Source organism: Arachis hypogaea, chromosome 7, assembly GCF_003086295.3.
Source record: "Arachis hypogaea cultivar Tifrunner chromosome 7, arahy.Tifrunner.gnm2.J5K5, whole genome shotgun sequence".
Classification (NCBI taxonomy): domain Eukaryota; kingdom Viridiplantae; phylum Streptophyta; class Magnoliopsida; order Fabales; family Fabaceae; genus Arachis; species Arachis hypogaea.
Window position 1 is genome coordinate 81,290,527 of NC_092042.1, and position 19,271 is coordinate 81,309,797.

At 32.3% G+C, this 19,271-nt stretch overlaps 3 protein-coding genes across 7 annotated transcripts; 2 read left to right on the forward strand and 1 right to left on the reverse strand.

Moving 5' to 3' along the window:
* Positions 1–256: 256 nt before the first annotated feature.
* Positions 257–4,380, forward strand: LOC112703759 (phospholipase D alpha 1). Its single transcript, XM_025755342.3, has 4 exons — positions 257–532; positions 723–822; positions 1,753–3,652; positions 3,748–4,380. Exons 2-4 carry the CDS (start codon positions 733–735, stop codon positions 4,179–4,181), a joined length of 2,424 nt encoding a protein of 807 aa, XP_025611127.1. The 5' UTR covers positions 257–532; positions 723–732; the 3' UTR covers positions 4,182–4,380.
* Positions 4,381–10,806: 6,426 nt separating this feature from the next.
* On the forward strand, positions 10,807–11,921 carry LOC112703760 (uncharacterized). Its single transcript, XM_025755343.2, has 2 exons — positions 10,807–11,324; positions 11,421–11,921. Exons 1-2 carry the CDS (start codon positions 11,180–11,182, stop codon positions 11,648–11,650), a joined length of 375 nt encoding a protein of 124 aa, XP_025611128.1. The 5' UTR covers positions 10,807–11,179; the 3' UTR covers positions 11,651–11,921.
* Positions 11,922–13,807: 1,886 nt separating this feature from the next.
* LOC112703761 (uncharacterized) lies at positions 13,808–19,132 on the reverse strand. Of its 5 annotated transcripts, none has more exons than XM_025755345.3 (11): positions 18,738–19,132; positions 17,452–17,614; positions 16,966–17,189; positions 16,524–16,632; positions 15,960–16,293; positions 15,710–15,779; positions 15,553–15,620; positions 15,225–15,340; positions 15,034–15,140; positions 14,706–14,845; positions 13,808–14,348 (listed from the first exon to the last, which is right to left on the reverse strand). In XM_025755345.3, exons 2-11 carry the CDS (start codon positions 17,530–17,532, stop codon positions 14,095–14,097), a joined length of 1,503 nt encoding a protein of 500 aa, XP_025611130.1. In that variant the 5' UTR covers positions 17,533–17,614; positions 18,738–19,132; the 3' UTR covers positions 13,808–14,094. The 5 variants fall into 5 exon arrangements, with proteins under 5 accessions (XP_025611130.1, XP_025611129.1, XP_025611132.1 ...); XM_025755344.3 differs by having other exon boundaries at positions 17,452–17,581; positions 18,738–18,909; XM_025755347.3 differs by having other exon boundaries at positions 16,966–17,197; positions 17,452–17,581; positions 18,738–18,909.
* Between the last annotated feature and the right edge of the window lie 139 nt (positions 19,133–19,271).

Here is a 19,271-nt window from a genome sequence, read left to right on the forward strand (position 1 = left end):
GAGCAGATGTGCTGTGCCGACAGCCACGTCCATCTACAACTACTGCTTTCAAACCAAAACACATCAAAGAACTTTAGTCGCTAAATTAAATGACTGTGAAAATTATTCAGGTGAAGTCGACTTCATATATAAAGTTGATATTTAGGAGTTATTAGATAATTTCACTAATTTAGTTTTTATACAATTACTCTCGGTATCAATTTGACTCGAGTTTTCACCTTAAATGGCTTCAATTTCTGCCTAAATTATGAAAGAGTAATAGATTTGACTCTCTTAATACCAATTAATTTTTTATTTTTTTAATTTTAATCAGCCTTGTTGAAATGAGAATGAGAGGGAGGCACATGGCAATTGACAATTGGCAGCAACATCAAGGGATGGAGCCCATTACCCTCTCATTGCCCACATCAATGCAAGCTGCTATTATAATCAAATTATTAATTTACATTTAATATTTATATAGTGACTGCTTTTCTTCTTTTCTCCAACATCTCTCTCTTCACTTTCTCTCCTCTCTTCTGCACTGATACCGGTTAGTCTCTTTTCCCTCCTATTCTTCTTCTTCGTGCTTAGATTCGGTGTTTAATCTACGATCTACTCTTACTCTTTAATTTCAACTCAATCTACTCTGCTAATTAAGCACACCTGCTTTCAACTGATTTTCGATCTTCACTGTGACTGTGATCTGATCTAATCTGATCTGATCTGATCTGTGATTGTAGGTTGAGTGTGATGGCGCAAATTCTCCTGCACGGGACTCTCCATGTCACCATCTATGAGGTCGATAAGCTCAAGACAAGTGGTGGCAATGTTTTCACCAAGGTAGCTAATCTTCTCCCTCCCTTGAGCCTCTCATTGATTTCATAAGCCATTTCTTTAATTGCTTTCACAAATAAAGAAGAAGCGGAAGGAGGTTTTGTTGTAGTCTTGTAGGATAAAGCCATGCCACATGTTTCGGCTAAAGTTCTCAGTGTTACTTAGATTTTGCGGATGACGTGTGAATTCTGATATTTTCTTTCTTTTTTCAACCAAAAATACTATATATACACATCACGACGTTATCCACGGAGGTATATTAATTTTTGGTGAGAAAAAAATGCTATCGAAGATTATTAAATAATAATGCGATTGCGATTCTTTAGAATTTTGGATCAACTAGACAGATACGATGCCAATTGTTCATTCATCAGTTTTGTTGGGGAAAGATATTGTGATTATAGGTTTATAACACTACTCGTTGAAATCGACCGTTAAACCAACTGTGATCTATGTAGGTTTGCTTATGCACATAGTCCTAAAAAAATGGAAAAAAAAAAAAAACAGATTCTATTGACGTGCGACTTGTTCGGGTATATGCGTATAGCAGAGTTCCTAATTTCTCTTAAGGCCTCATTTTGATACTTTATGATTCAGTCCCACAGAATAAATTCTATACAATATTTTGCTACTCCAAAATGTTGATTTGTTGATTGTAAGGTTTGAATGGATGGTTGTTACAGTCAATGATCCTGCTTTGAGAGAATTCTCAAATTGTAATTTAATTGGTTCCTTGGCATGAATAAAAATACTGACATTTTGTTGATTCTGCTATTTTTATTTTTCCAACCCCAATAACTGTTACTTTATTATGATCCTCTATCCTTTATTTCACACATGCTGTATTTTATCCAAAAAGGAGAAACGTAAAACTCAAGAATGCTGGAGACTCATATAAATTGTAATGCTAATTGCATATCCGTTGCTCTGATTCAGCTGGTGCAAAACATCGAGGAGACAGTTGGTTTTGGAAAAGGAGTTACCAAACTGTATGCAACCATTGATCTGGAAAAAGCACGAGTTGGAAGGACCAGGATTATAGAAAAAGACCATAGTAATCCCAGATGGTACGAATCTTTTCACATTTACTGTGCCCACATGGCATCAAACATCATATTCACTGTGAAAGATGACAATCCCATTGGAGCAACCTTAATCGGAAGAGCATACGTGCCTGTTGAGGATGTCTTGGATGGTGAGGAAGTAGATAGATGGGTTGAGATATTGGATGAGGATAAGAACCCAATTCATGGGAACTCAAAGATTCATGTGAAGCTGCAATACTTTGATGTCACAAAAGACAAGAACTGGGCACGTGGTGTTAGGAGTGCTAAATTCCCTGGTGTTCCTTACACCTTCTTCTCGCAAAGAAGAGGCTGCAAGGTTTCTCTTTACCAGGATGCTCATGTCCCTGATAATTTTGTCCCCAAAATACCCCTTGCTGGAGGCCAGACTTACCAGCCTCATAGGTGCTGGGAGGATGTGTTTGATGCAATCGAAAAAGCGAGGCACTTGATATACATAACCGGTTGGTCTGTTTACACTGAGATAACATTGGTGAGGGATTCCAGGAGGCCAAAGCCTGGTGGAGACTTAACAATTGGTGAGCTTCTCAAGAAGAAGGCGAATGAGGGTGTCAGAGTCTTGATGCTTGTTTGGGATGACAGAACATCTGTTCCATTGTTGAAAAAAGATGGGTTGATGGCTACTCATGATGAAGAAACTGAGAAGTACTTCCAAGGAACTGAAGTGCATTGTATTTTGTGCCCTCGGAATCCTGATGATGGTGGAAGCATTATTCAGGATTTGCAAATCTCTACAATGTTTACTCATCACCAGAAGATTGTGGTGGTGGATAGTGATATGCCTAGTGGAGATTCGGGTAAGAGAAGGATAGTGAGCTTTGTTGGGGGTATTGATCTCTGTGATGGAAGATATGACACTCAATTCCACTCACTTTTCAGAACCTTGGACACCGCGCACCATGATGATTTTCATCAGCCAAACTTTGCCGGTGCTTCCATCATGAAAGGTGGTCCTAGGGAGCCTTGGCATGACATCCACTCTCGCCTCGAAGGGCCTATTGCATGGGATGTTCTGTTCAACTTCGAGCAGAGATGGAGGAAGCAAGGTGGAAAGGACTTGCTCATTCCACTGAGAGAGCTTGAAGATGTCATCATCCCGCCATCCCCAGTAACATTCGCGGAAGATCAAGAGACATGGAATGTTCAGTTATTCAGATCAATTGATGGTGGAGCTGCTTTTGGCTTCCCAGAGACTCCTGAAGATGCTGCCAGAGCTGGCCTTGTTAGTGGAAAGGATAACATCATAGACCGTAGCATCCAAGATGCTTATATCCATGCAATTAGGCGCGCAAAGAATTTCATCTATATCGAGAATCAGTATTTCCTCGGAAGCTGTTTTGGATGGAGCCCTGATGACATTAAGCCTGAGGACATTGGTGCTTTGCATCTAATTCCAAAGGAGCTTTCACTTAAGATTGTAAGCAAAATCGAAGCCGGGGAGAGGTTCACTGTGTACATTGTGGTTCCAATGTGGCCAGAGGGGTTCCCAGAGAGTGGTTCAGTTCAAGCCATATTGGATTGGCAGAGGAGGACAATGGAGATGATGTACAAGGATATAGTTGAGGCACTCAATGCCAAGGGAATTGTGGAAGATCCCAGAAACTATTTGACATTCTTCTGCCTCGGCAACCGGGAGGTCAAGAAGCCAGGAGAATATGAGCCTTCAGAGAGACCAGACCCTGATTCTGATTACATAAAAGCCCAGGAGAACCGTCGATTCATGATTTATGTCCATGCCAAGATGATGATAGGTAACATACATTTGGAATCATCTACATTTCTTTTGATGATAAAAGGTTTGAGTGAGTGATGGAAACTCTTTTGTTTTGTTATATTCTTTGTGCAGTTGATGATGAATACATAATCATTGGATCTGCAAACATCAACCAGAGATCGATGGATGGTGCAAGAGACTCGGAAATAGCCATGGGAGCTTATCAGCCATACTATTTGAGTGCAAGGGAGCTAGCAAGGGGACAGATCCATGGTTTCCGCCTTGCGCTGTGGTATGAGCACCTTGGCATGATCAGAGAATCCTTCCTCCAGCCTGAGAGTGAAGAATGTATCAAGATGGTGAACCAGGTTGCTGACAAGTATTGGGATCTGTATTCCAGTGAGTCCCTTGACCATGACCTCCCCGGCCACCTTCTGCGCTACCCCGTTGGCATTTCCGGTGATGGAACTGTCACCGAGCTTCCAGGATTTGAGTTCTTCCCTGACACAAAGGGTCGTGTTCTTGGAACCAAAACTGACTACTTGCCCCCTATCCTTACTACTTAACTCATTTCATTTTGTACTTTGATTTGTTCATATACTATGTTACATTATATTATATTATGTAGTACTTTTTTAGTACTTGTGGTTTTTTAATTAAAGTGAGGAATAATTTTAATGTCTTTTAGAGATGGATTGCTAGATGTGTCGGCTTGTATGACTTCAGTTATATAATGTGAGATGTAATGTTTCTGGTTTTCTTAAACAGGGTTTCTTTTGTTCCCATATTTGGTTTTTGCGTAACAATGGTCCATTTATGGTACATGGTTTCACCTATTCTATCTACGAAGTGTGTGACATTGAAAATGGGAGCTCAATTTGTTGTCATATGACAACTGCTATATGCACTGAAAATGAAGAATGCAAGCAGGTTATTCGTAAACAAATGCTCTAGAACCTAGTGAGATGCAGCTATTAGCCTATTACCAGTTATCATTTTCCCCTTAAAACTTCTTACAAATAATACGTCAAAAATTAATATTAAATTAATTATTTACATAAAATATATATTAAAATACAAAATATAAATTAAAAGCGTATAAAATAACATATATCAACGAACACAAAATAATTAGTAATTACTACGACTAAATATTTTAACATAATTCAATCAGTCTCTTTTAGAATACTTATATTTCACTTGTTGAAATTAAATACAAAGAGGTGAGTTGCATTTCATCCAACTCACAATTTCTGCAGACAATGAAAAACATCCCTTCAATTAAATGATAAAATTCCAGTGAAGTGGTGAGTGATGAGTAAATCAACCTTGAGTTGATGCTGTGGATTATATATGGTTACCCCAAGTCCACCTTGGTGGTGAGATAGCAAGAAGGGTTTCAGAGAATTCCAAATTAACTCTACTACCAATCTAAGTGGACTCTTTTCATTGGCTTGCACCTAATCCAAATTAAAAGAATATACTAGCAGCTCAGCACGTGTACTTCAAATATGTTTTCCTTTCCTTTTCTTTTCTTTTTCTCGTTAAAATGACTTTTATTTTATCCCTATTTTTTTTTCTTTATATTTTGATCCTCAACTTGTACATGAATAATAGTTCATTTAAACCAACTATATTATTTGTAAGATAACTGTTACTCTTATCGTAATTCACTGCTGCACAACGCTAAAAAGAGCTTATAACCAATAAATTTACAATAATGCTAGAGAATCAATATGATTTTAGTAAAAAATTAGTTAAATATTTTTAGATGAATTTAAAATTTTTATGTACTTATATTAGGTATTAGGATGTTTTTTTTTATAAATTAGATGATTCTAAATCTGTTTTCTGATTTATCATATTTTAGGTATTTAGAAAAAAAAGGAGAATAAAAAGACAAAAACTAATTAAATCAATTTTTGTCATTCATGTTGCAATGATACTAAATATATCTTCTCCTAATTTAAATATGATAAAATATTTAATAACTAATATTTTAAATCATAAATAAATAAAACTAATTATTATATTTATAATTAACTAAATTATTTTATTTTTAGTTGATTTAGAGTTAGTTTCATATACTTTTCCATAAATTTATAGTTAACATAAGAAAAAATATGATGTTTGATCATCCATATAAAACGCAAGACTTATTATATCTTGGATATGTGATGATCCTAAGACGGACACGTGTTACAGTCGGTTGTACAGTTGAGATAATCTGTTGTTGATGAATAATTGCAGAGCACAACACGCGTCAAACGTAACAGGTCACAAATTATCCAACCGAAGTGCTGCCACTATCGTATAGATTAGACTAGATTGAAGTATGGATTATGGAGTATGAATATGATGAATGATGATGATGAAAGCGCTGAATGGCATTGCATGCTTATATAGATTGAATTGGAATCACACCTCACACATGTAACAAGTTCACACTCCCTCACGTGGGACAACTCAATTTATGATTCGCAGTAATAAATTTACGTATCGATCAATTGGTGAATGGAAATAAATACGGTGTTAGAACTGAAGGCGTTCGTTGTTTCCAGGTCCGTTACGATTCTTTTCTGAAGAATGTTAACATCATTTGCGAAACAAGTCACGCAAGTGCCGCGTGAATGAAATATCTGATACACAAACAAAGTAGAAATAAATGGAGAGAACAATCAACAAATGTCAAACTAAGAGAGATTGATTTTCATCAAAGACAAAACGTTATGTCTGTGTAGGAAATGTATGACAGGACAATAGTGTGATAGATTTCTTTTCTTTTCTTAAAGTAGATAAATTTGTTATGTTTACATCAAGAGTCAAAAGAGAAATATTTTTATCATTTTTATTTAAGTGACTATTAAGATAAAAACACATATTTCATTTTTGTTAAAAATATTTTTATGTTGTATTTTAATTAATTTTTGTATAATTTATTCGATATTTTTCATCATATATTATTAAATTTTTTAAAAAAATTTCTTTCTAAAAATAATAAAAAATATTTAATTTGAACTAAAACAAAAAAAAAATCATAAATTAACTATTAAATTTTTTTAAATTATTTATATAAAAATTATCACATTCATCAAAATATATATATATATATATATATATATATATATATAACAAGCTCAAACCTCTTAAAATTTTTATAAATAAAAAAGTAATTAATTTATATTCGTAAAATATAAAATAATTATTATTATATTATAGATTAAAATTTACTAATTAAATTTTTTTATTTTTAATATAAGCATTATAAATAAATAAAATTTTTATAACTAAATATAGTGTAACAAAATATATATAATATTAATTAGTTCTTAAAAAATTCTAAAAAAATAGTTTCTTTCATTTTAGTAAAATAATTATTTATTAAAGTAGACAAATTAATTATTTTATTCTCATATACAGTTTTTTAAGACATAAAAATAATTAATTAGGACATTAGTTAAGATAATTAAAGTCACTATTTCATTAAATTTTTAATTTAAAGAGAAATTCTAGTTAATTTTGGTATAGAAATTTCGAATTTGAAAATATTGATAAAAATTATGTTAAATTTTAATTTATTTTATTCTCATTTAAATTAATCACTAAATGAGTTAAAGTTTTGTTTTGAAGTTATATTCGAGTTATAGTCTGATTTTTAAAGTTTTAATTTACTTAGTTTGATTTTTTAACTTAGATATCCGTGACTCATATTAGGGTTTTAAGTGTTTAGTTGAAAAAAAATTAAGGTAAAAAAAATTTCAATTGTTACATCAAATAGTCGCTAGAATGTATAATGTAGCAGTCGTTAGTCCATCTCAATATGTGACAAAAATAAGATCAGGAACCAATGTGAGTCATAACTATTAAATTGGGAGACTAAATTGAGTAAATCGAAATTTTTGAGTATTATCTCTTTGTTGACAATTAAGTTATTTTAATGGTAATTAAGATCTAATAATGGTTTATAATAAAAAAGTATTCTTTTGCAACAATAAACCTATAGTAGTAGTTAGGGGTGTTCATAGATTAGATCATAACCATAAATCCACTGTATTTATGCGTATCTGATATGTAATTTGTGGATATGATCTGATCTGTAAGATGATCGGACCAATCTTGGAGAAGTTAATAACTCCACTATAGTGAAAGTAGCCATAAACTTACCTTGGCCAGACCAAGGATGCACCTCTTACTCTCAAAGAGCCTAGAGGAAAATAAGCACACAACTTATTTAATATTCAAAAATAAACTTCAACTCTATTTCATAAATAAAAGGTACATCAGTTATTTATACTAGTAGGAGAAGGAAAAACCTTCATAACTTGGACAATATGAGACTAATACATAACACAAAATTCACTATCCTAAATAATATGGGACTTGTATTCCCTTATTACGATTAACTAATATAATTAACCTACTAACTCTACTTGCTCCTGCATCATCCACATTCTAATCAGATAGAAGTAAATATGTTTAAAAATGTAAACAAAAAAAATTATTGACTTTTTTTATAAAAATAAAATTTTTTAATATTTTTTATTTTATGGATATATTTGACATCTGATCCAAACATAAAAAGTGCAAATATCGAATTTGATCTAATGAGTTTAGTGCGGATTGGATCGAAATTTCAGTCATATCCGATCAGTGAACACCCCTAACAATAATAACTAAAAAATTATAATAATTATATTTTTAACTAAGAGGAAGTGCAAAAAAAAAAGTACTAAATATAAGAATATTTAATCAAATATTAAAATAAAATTTTACTTTAAAACAGTTAGACTTTTTTTACTCATATATATATATATATATAATTATAATGTAATAATAATAATATGATAATTGTTTTATATATCATACAAATATAAACGTTTTTTCTGTGAGCCTAAACAAGGTTTTATAAGTCCCTAATCTTATTATCGATTTTTGTAGTGTTAGTCCTCATATTATCAATTTGATTCATATATAATTCGGATGATAAATTATTTGGTGACGTACTTCTTCTTTTACTATGACATACTTGTTTATTATTATTATTATTACAAAATAACAGGCCAAATTATTGCCATAATATAATAGAAGTATGGAAGTTTATCATTTTTCTCTAATGGAGAAAATAAAATTCTTTTCGATAATTTATTTAACGTTTAGTAGAATAAAAATAAATTTTATTAGAATAAATTTTAGTACGAGTTTAATATTTTTATTCATCATAAAATATTTATAGAATCACTCGTAGATAAATTTTAGAAAAAAGAAAAAAAGCATGATTTTTTATTTTATTTTTAAATAAACTTTATTTTTAATTTTAAAATAAGTTTTAATTTTATCTTTTAATAATATTAATTTTTTACCGTATATAATTATTCAATTATTTTTTAATCATATATAAATAAATTACTCTTAATAAGACTTTTTTGTGTTATTCAATTATCTTTTTTAAAAAATAATTAAACTTTTCACAACAAAAATAATAAAAAAATTATGAACGAAAAAAATTAACTATCATAATAATTTTTTGTATTTTTATTCATAATTTAATTATAAATATAAATATAATTTGATTATATTATTTATGAAATGTGACTATAGATGTAGATAAAATTTAGTTATATTACTTATATATAGTTTTATTGTATTGTATTGCTTATAAAGTTAGATTATAATTATGACAATAGAATTGTTTTGGTATTTTTATATGTGTGACTAATTGACGGTGTTAAAACATTACTCTTAATTATGAATAAGGTTTATAATTTAAAAAATAAAAAACTCAATTAAAAAAATACGAAAAAATGACGTTAAAATATTATACTCTTCAAAATAAAAATATTCGAAATTCAATTAAAAATTATTTAAAATTTAAACTCAATAAAAATTTATATTCAATGTGTTTTGTATTAAATATATTTAATAACCTATTATATCATATTAGTTGAAATTAATATTTTGTTAATTTTCTAATAACACTTTTTTAGAAAAAATCATTTTTTCATAATTTTTTAAAAATTAATTAATATTATATATATTTTGTTACACTACATCTTGTTATAAAAAATTTATTTATTTTTAATGTTTATACTAAAAATGAAAACAAAATTTAAATTAATAAATTTTAATCTATAATATAATAATATAGTAATTATTTTATATATTGTACGAATATAAATTAATTATTTTTTTATTTGTAAAAATTTTAAGAGCTTGTTTTATATATATATATTTTTTGATGAATGTAATATATTTTTTTATATAAATAATTTAAAAAAAATTTAATAGTTAATTTATTATCTTTTTGGTTTTAGACTTTTAGTCTAAAATAATATTTTTTATTATTTTTGAAAAGAAAATCTTTTAAAAAATTTAATAATATGTGATGAGAAACATCAAATAAATTATATAGAAACTAATTAAAGCACAATATAAAAATATCTTTAACAAAAGACATCTTTACCTAAGTGATTACCTTTTATTTAATTTTTATATACTTGCATAAAACTTATCACTTCATTTTTTGTAGGATAAAATTACGTATAACTTTCACTTTAAACACTAATAATTATAAGTATTAGGTGAGATAAAGCTTATAATTAACATGGTTGTTAAACTATTCTTAATTGATATTTCTTTCAGAAGTATTCTCAATTGATATTCAATTTAGAAGAAAAATTTGATGTCTTTTTAGCAGTCAAATCTCAATTCTGTTGAAGGAGAAGTTTGTGGAGGAGTGACCCCACCTGAGGAACACAAGGACCCAACGCAAACCGCAACCGCATTTTAGAATTTCCGTTTTATGAATTTCTCTCCAATTTATTCTTAATTAGTCTTACTAATATATGCCTTGACAATTACTATTAAATTTTGATTAAATTTTTTTTTATTATATTTTCTTAACAAATACAGTTTTTAGCTAACTTGGTTGGTAATATATAGAGTAGGTAGAAGCTCAGTTAAAGTCGACATCACGTGAAGTTGATACTTAAAAATTGTTAGATGATTTGACTGATTTGACTAAATTTTCATTCAACGACTTTTAGGTATCAATTTTACGTAAAGTCGACTTCACCTGAATTTTCGTGATAAATATTTTTTTTTATTTGAATAGGAGTAAAATTTGTGATGGCTGATTTGGATAAAGTGATAAACTCATAAAAGCAAAGAAAAAGCCAAAAACAAAGCAGAGAGGCAATTACAAGTTAGAGACACACCGCCCCGCCCGACCAAACCTGAAATTTCCTCCTCTTTTCTTTCTCTTTCTCTTCATTTCTGATGAGAGAAATCTAGATACTCTCATCTCTAACAACCAATTAACTACTGCCATTCCTTTTTCTTATATTGACCACAATCCCAACATTTAATTTCCACTTCCTTTTTTCTTTTCTTTTCTCATTTTTTATATTATTTGGCACCATCTACCCGTGAAGCTTCTTCTACACCTTCACAATCATATTCATAGTCTCAACCACCTCCTTCTCTCTCTCTCTCTCTTTCTATTTATTGTCAACAGCATCATCCCTTCTTCCCCTTGCTCTGGTCAACACACAAGTCCTCCATCTCTATGGCTTCTATCTCACAGGGTATTGTTTTCACCACAGCTATGGTTCTCTCTAGCACTGTGCTTTACCTTGCTTTCTCCCGCCACAAGATTCATCATCATTCTCCTCAATCCAACAACCAAATCTTACGCTCTTGCTTGTCTTCAGGTAAATTACAATCATTCACTTCCCCTGCTTCTCTTCTTCACTTCCTTCTTCTCAAGTCATCCACTCACATGATTTTGCTCTCTGTTTAATTTCCAGAAGAAAAGAAGAGGGAGAGGAAGCTGAGCAAGAAGAAGAAGAAGAGAGTTCAATTTGCTGAGAACGTCAAAGAGAGAATAGAAAGGAGTGAAGAAGAACAGAGGAAGCAAAACAGAGTATCATCAAGATCAAGCAACTGCAGAAACCTTCGTGAAATGCCAGCTAACAGAATCGCTTTGTATAACGGAATTCTGAGGGACAGAGTTCACAGAATGGAATGTTCTTACTGATGCTTCCAGATTCAATAACAATCTTGTACATTTATGATGGAATTTTGAAATTATTCACCAAAATTGTACTAACATGCCTATTACTCTGTCCCTCCTCTGTTTTCTTTTCTTTTTTTTTCTTATTTTAGTTTTGTGGTGAGGGTGTTAACGTCAAAGGAGTTATATTAAAAAAAATCTGGGGTATTCTTGTGGCTGTAGATACATACTGGACTTTCACCAACTCTGTTTTACAATGAGTTCTAAATTAATGGCCAAAGTTTTTTCTTTCTCACTTATGTCGTATTGATACAAAAATTTCTATTTCTACTTTTTGTTATTTCATTCTAATGTTTATTAAACGTAAAAGATAAATATGATTACTTATGAGTACTTGAGTAGCTTACAATTTATACCTTTGTTTTTATAAAATATGGTGAAAACTCAGGTGTAGTTGACTTCATGTGAAGTTAATAGCAGTAAATAAAAATTTAATCAAATCAATCAAATCATCTAACAGTTCTTAATTATCAACTTCATTTAAAGTTGACTCCACCTGAATTTTCACCGTAAAATATTCGTACAACAATTTTCTTAGATGGGACTTAGTAGACAAATGAATCAAATAGTTTAAGATTGTTCATTTTTTTTTTATTATAGTAATTAGAACTCGTTGTTTTCTCCATTCTTACTATTTTTCGGTGTGGAAGTGTGGGGCCATTCATTATTTTTCCGCCTTTAAATATTTCAGTTCAATGCTCCAAATTCCAAAATGAGTCATTTTCATTATCCATCTTTTACTGTTTCACCGTTAAATTGAAAATGGTAATGTGAAACAGATTTCAATTACAGCTGTGTGTCAAAAAAGAAGCTGATAATGTGAAAAAAAGTGAGATGACTCATATGTATGAACTCATAAAGCAACACTTTTTGGATTGTTAAAAGAACAAAGTAGATTATGATAAATGTCATTAATTAATTTAACCTTCCATGCACGTGTAGCCGCATGGTGCTACAAAAATTCCCCCCCCCCCCTTTTTTTTATTTCCATAATGACATCTTCATCTAAAAATGATATTGTAAATTATAAAATAATTTAACATATTTAATTAAATATATTTAGTTGACTTATCTAATGATTCACAATATTATTTTTTTCACATGGAGGTAGATGAACCAAAGGAAAGAAATGGGCCATATAACATAAGTACATAACAAGTTAAGTGCATCAATGAAACTATGAAAGTGGACAGGGATAATTTGAGTGTGCCTTAGTCCTAATCAATGTAATAAGAACCAAAACCACAAATGTGAAAGGAAATACTTCGGAGCCCAACCAATGCATAATTTAAGGAGGAAACAAGCACAATACAAGTAGCATTACAGCAATTCAGGGAAAGATTTAAAAATAGTAGGGACATTCTCATGATATAAATTAACAAAAGCACAATCCCATTTCTGAAATATCATCCTCAATATTTTCTTGAATTCAGATTCTCCATTTATTACTGAGTTTTTATGACACATTTATTAAACTTTTAGACCTTATACTTTGCAAATAGATGCTACTACTTTATTTGAATTTTAAGACTGACTATGTCTTCTAATTGCATGTAAAATTCTAGAATGATCAAACATCTAACCTAAAGAAAAAAGAAAAGAAAATGAAAATAAACGTGGTTGACTATTGAATTTTATATTTAGAGTCCCTTCAACAATAATAATATAAGAATAAATATCAAGGCCACCTACACATAAATAAAATACTAAAATAATACAATATCATGTAAAGTTTTTTTTTTTTAAATATATCAAACAGGTAATATAAGATTCTAAACACACAATTAAGAACTTGATTAGAAGCTCCTAAATCAGACATCTTATTCCTAATGAAATTTCATGTTTTGCTTATGGTTATGGCCTTTGATTTTGTCAAACTTGCAAACTGGATTGTTTCTCAGTCTACAGCTGTTTCCATGCGTGATGCAGCCATAAATATATACCTTTTTTGGACTTATGACTCAGTCGACCATATTAACGTGTTGAACAGATCCATGGAAGTCTCGAGTTTCTGATCCATACAACTACAACTTGCAAACTAAGTTATGCTCAAGACGTCAAAAGGAATTCATATAATATTATTGTGAACTATTATTATATCAATAATAATATCGTTAACACTTGCAAATAAAAATACTTCAGCATTTCTTTTCCCTCAATATTTGGTCAAGATTCAGCATGAATCAATTCAAAATGATCAAACTGTAAGTTAATTCACAAGTTGTTACAATTGTTTGTGTCTACAGGGTTGAGTTTTACAATTCAACTTTTCCCAAGCTCCAGGAGTTTAGGTGACTCTCTACCCTGCTTACAATAATCTAATGCATATGACAAAATCCCCTCAGCCATTCCTACCATATTTGTGCCTTTACATTCACTATTAGCAGGTTGTAACAAAATTTTGAATGTCACGGAAGTTCACGTTTGTTCTTCTCATCCTCGTACACAGATGCCCTTCCCCTTCGTCCTATTACAAATGCTTCTGGGGAGGTGTTCTCATTGGGCATATTCAAACCCTGATATGATCGCTTTGCTAAAAACTCTGCCCCTGACCTAGCACCACTATGGACTAGAGAATTACAATTATCCCGCAATTGCAGCGCCTTCTCAGTCGAATTAACTAAAGCAAGAGCCTCTCTTTCTCTTTCTTCCTCAACATGTTCTAGTGAAATAACATTGGATGGTTAGGGGGAAAAAATGAGCATGTAGGGTCTAGTCTGAAAATTACTTTTCTAACTTACCAACATAATGCAAACAAAAAAAAAGGGAATAAGAAAAATGAAAAAACCCATAAAACTTCTACATTTTTTCTCTCTTCATTGGAAGTAGAAAACATGAGCCACTTTACCAGCTGGAGTTTTAAATTATAAGCAAATTTTCAAACAAGACATTAGTCTGTACAATCAAGCAGCTGGGTTTGTGTTATCATCAGTGGGCTATGAATGGAAGATGATAATTTGAATGTCATGAAACCACAAAAATCCCAAGGTGCTTAGATGTAATACAGAATAAAAACTACCTTGATTATCCAAATCTTCCACGTAGCCACCCTGAAAGAATGAAAATCGTGCTTCTTTCTCCTGGTTTTGGACTTCTACGTGAGGCAAATTAATCAGATTGCCAAATTCCATCACATAAGCTCCTGTCCACTGACTTCCCCTGAAAACAGAATAACACAGTAACATAAAAAATAAGAAATGTATGTCATACATGTAAAGCTTGAAGAAAAATAATATTAATATGCACCCATCAGTATAAGTGGATTGTAAAATGAGTGATATCTTTTTTCTTTCTTAGTGGGAATTTCTGATATTTAAGCGGATTAAGATAGACGATGATGGGGCTACCTGCTGAAAGCTATCGTTGCTTCGAATGGAGTAATAACTGGTGCTAGATACTCTTTGCTATCCAGCAGAGCCGTTTGAGCACAAGAGACGTATACGAAAACATCACACTGATAAAAATTTCAAGCTCTGTTAGCAAGTTCTGAGCCAAAAAGTCAGACTGCAGTACATGGCAATAGTGAATCAAACTTCACCTCAGGAAAGTTGGCTAGTTTGGCGGGGTTTGGTCTTCCCATAACCAAAGTATAGGCCCTTTTTCCTGCCCCAGTAATGAGCTCCATCATCTGATTTATTATGTGTAGATAGCCAGCTGCATCAATATTCAAGAAAAATAACGTAACTCAATGCAGGATCATATTCTTCTCATTTTATTCAAGGTTTACTTGACAATTTGGAATTTTACTTAACTAGATACAAATATATTAATCTTCTATCTTAACTAGATACAAATATATTACTCTTCTATCCAATCATATTAGCAAAACCATGCAAGAAAAACCAAAGTTTAAACAGTAAACATACCAACAGCAAGAGTTCCAACCAAAATCCCAACAATATTAGCATCCTTAGACCTCTCAACCAGGTAGTATCTGCATGGTCATCACCTGAACTTGGTAAATTTTGAAAGGCTCAAGGAGGTATACCCAAATGACTGGTTTGTTTATGTTGAGATACATACCTACGCTTAAGAATCCTCCTTTGTTGTGACAAGTCTGTCATCACTTGGTTTTCTGTTGCATCATATCTGACTAAAAACAATATCATGAAACTTAGAGAGAGAGAGAGAGAGAGAGAGAGAGAGAGAGAGAGAGAGAGAGAGAGGGAGGCAGGGGGGCGGAGGAAGAAGCCCAAGAACTTATAGTAGACAAGAAGTCAAGCTGGATTCAAATTTTATGCGAGCTAGATGCGTGATAGAGTAAGTTATTCACCTATTTCACAGACATTGAACGTGAGCACAATATTTGCAAAAGCTGAATTATCAATTCCAATCCAAAAGAGCAAGTAGTCATCTATGCTTTGTCCATCAGGTAGTTTCCAAATCAATCCTCCCATGCTATATGTAGTCCCACTATCCCCATTGATTGTAGAGGTATTACTACAATCACTAGCTGGTTCCAAGACCCCATTTATTTTTGTAATATCTTTTGATGGAAGCATAAAAGAAGATGGAACATCTGCAAAGTGAACTTTTAAAATTGATGATTCTTGCAGTGACTGTCTTATCTGTTGTATTGAATGTGCATATTCCAGCCCATATAGAACCTGTATTTCAAATGGGACAAAATGGTTAAATGCATATGTATAAATGTCTGAAAGTTATTCTGGAAGAAATTATACTGGAAGTCCAACTTATAAATGATCATATATCATTGGAGCAAGTTTACATCTATTTCATTTTCCATACATTACAAATCAGTTATTCTCTCTCTTTTTCTTTTCTTATTTCTTTTTTTTAGTGAAAGAAACCATAAATGTTAAACAATTACTTATACCAAGACAGGCTTGCTATTGGTCATGGCATATTTTGAAATACTTTCAGCACAATCAGCTGTGGAAATGGAAGCCTTTCCATAAACAAAATATGCCGGTAAAGTTGTTGTCCTGCAGAAAAAAGTAGGAATTAAATGGAAGCACACAAGTAGAATCTCAATCTTTATAGCAGCATGAAGAATTAAATTATGAAACCCCTTGCTATAGTGACCATAAGTACTCAAGAAACATTTTGAATCAGAGAAACATAGCAACTGGGAATTATGCATTTGGCATAACACTCTGTATAACAGATTAGATGACTTGGATGTATCATAAAAAATGGTTATAAACTTATAATCATATCAGATTCATCACAACAATTAAAGATGAAAAAATATAAAGGATTCATGTAACATGCCCAATTCTTTTTCCTTTCAAAAAGCCTGTTTTAGAAGTACTCACGGACTAAAACATGTATGTCCATAATGTATGACAACATCAGCGTTGATGTGTGATGCTCCGACTTCATCAACACAACAGCTGCCATAGGTGGTATCTGCCATCACAAACAGTCCAATGTTTGTCTCATTCCAATTTCCTGTGACACTAGGTTGGGTCAACGATTGTAGTCTCTTGCGTAGAGCCGCAACCACTTTTGTTGAATCTTTTAGGAGATGATCTGGAAACTAAAGTTCTTAAAGGACTGTTAGTCAGTTACACATAAAACTTCAAATTCTGTTGATGGGGAGTGGGTTAGTTTTCATAAATAGCCGAAGACCAAACAGACAATATTTTCAGTTGTTTTGCATGGAAAACTACATGGTACTTTTGAATTTTATAGCTACTCAAATAATTGTGCTATTTTCCGGTTTCTCAGTTGTGGGGTCTAAACTCTTAAAATATAAAAGAAACTCAAAGGAAGTGAAAAAGTCAGGAAGAGAATCTTACTTGTAAAGCAACTCTGGTGAAGTTGTGAATGTGAATGAAGTTGGCAGTGGCAGCAATATCATACTTGGATTCAAAATCCATGGCTTACACACCAAAACCACTCAAATAACAAGCTCTTAACTTTCCTGCTCTGCAACAGAATTAATAATTGAGGCACTAACCGCTACAAAATATGCCAAAAAGCAACTCTTTTAGGTTTTGTGTTGGATTTGATGAGTGGAAATTGGTGTAGTGAATGAATGAGCTGATTTTGTTAGCTCTATAACCGTAGTTATCAGAACCGAACTGGTAATTGACTTAGTCAATTGGGTCATTGGTTCAACCAGTGGATTGCTGATTCACCCACTTGACTCGGTCATAATTAAATAAAAATGTAAAATTATAAAAATAAAATTAAAATCAAAAGTTAAAACCTATAATGCATGTCTTCACAAACATTAATAATAATCAAGTATCAATTTTTAGACATAACTAATTATGCAAAAAGAGATAATAAACTAATCACTAGTACAAAATAATTTTTCAATTTAGATGAACAAGAGAGAGAGCAAAAAATAACACAATCAGTAAATCAAATTCAAGGAGTGATCTCAAAGTTGGCATCTATATCTTCCTAGGACAAATTTGAAGCTTGATCAACATTTCCTTCATTTTGATTTGCATCTATATCTAGATTTGTCTATTTTTCACAAATCAATACCAAGAATAATTCATAATAGCAACTGAGCTGTGATGAAGACATCTTTAATATTCTAGCAAAACAAAAAAAAGAGGGCATGGGAACAACAATTTAACTGAACAATTTTATTCTGAGTTGCAGAGAACATGAACCTCATTTTCAACAATAATAATTTTTAGCAACAAAAGATTTAGCTCAAGATGATTTACAGATATACACAGCAACAAAAAATTTAGCCAAGTGGTTATTTTCAAACTCCGGTTATGATAATCAGTAACAAATTCAACCCTGATGATTTTCAGCAACAAAAGAATTAGTTCAGTGATATTTTCAGCAACAAATTCAACTTTTAGCAACAAAATCAAGGTGCAGTGATGAATTACAGCAACAAAAAATTTAGCTAGGTCATTCTTTCAACAAGCCAGCAACAGATTCAAGGTTATAGTCAGTAAAAAATTCAGCTCAGTGATGATTTTCAGCAACAAAAAAAATTAGCTCAGGAATATTTTCGGCAACAAATTCAACTTTCAGCAACAAAATCAAGGTGCAGAGATGAATTACGGAACAAAATTGAGCAAGAAAGAACAGGGAATTTGTTGTAACTCACCAAATCGGGGACCACCTGCTGAAGCTGACCGCGAGGCTCGAAGCAAGAAGACGACAACGACGATCAGCCCCGGAACGTGCTGCTTCTTCCACCGGCGAAGCACGCGACTTAGTGCACCGGGACCTGCTGCTTCTGCCGCCTGCGACGCACGCGATTGAGTGCCCCGGGACCTGTTGCTTCTGCCGCCGGCGACGACGAGAGCAGGGAAGTCGCGCGCTGACTGCGAGACGGTGACGAGACAGAGAGCGACGACGAGCTTGAGCGCGAGACCGGAGACGAGAGAGCTTGAGTGCGAGAGCGACAGTGAGAGCGTGACGAGAGGAAGAGGAAGGAGACGTTCACTAAGCAGATTAGGGTTTTGGCTTTCCTTTTACTAGAACGACGTCGAGGGCAACTGCTTCTTCGCGGGCAAAGGAGGTGGTGGTATACCGGCTGTGGTGGTAGACCCGAAAAGAAGGGATGAGAAATATTGGGTCGGGTTTGATGGGCCCATTTCATATTGATTAGGCATCACGGGCTTTTAAATCCCTGTTG

Coding starts and splice junctions, on each gene's coding strand:
- LOC112703761 (XM_025755345.3), bottom strand. CDS start 17,532: ATGGATTTTGAATCCAAGTATGATATTGCTGCCACTGCCAACTTCATT. Junction 17,190..17,451: donor TCACCAGAGTTGCTTTACAA/GTAAGATTCTCT, acceptor TAAGAACTTTAG/TTTCCAGATCATCTCCTAAA. Junction 16,633..16,965: donor GGACATACATGTTTTAGTCC/GTGAGTACTTCT, acceptor TTTTTTCTGCAG/GACAACAACTTTACCGGCAT.
- LOC112703760 (XM_025755343.2), top strand. CDS start 11,180: ATGGCTTCTATCTCACAGGGTATTGTTTTCACCACAGCTATGGTTCTC. Junction 11,325..11,420: donor ACGCTCTTGCTTGTCTTCAG/GTAAATTACAAT, acceptor TTTAATTTCCAG/AAGAAAAGAAGAGGGAGAGG.
- LOC112703759 (XM_025755342.3), top strand. CDS start 733: ATGGCGCAAATTCTCCTGCACGGGACTCTCCATGTCACCATCTATGAG. Junction 823..1,752: donor GTGGCAATGTTTTCACCAAG/GTAGCTAATCTT, acceptor GCTCTGATTCAG/CTGGTGCAAAACATCGAGGA. Junction 3,653..3,747: donor CCATGCCAAGATGATGATAG/GTAACATACATT, acceptor TTCTTTGTGCAG/TTGATGATGAATACATAATC.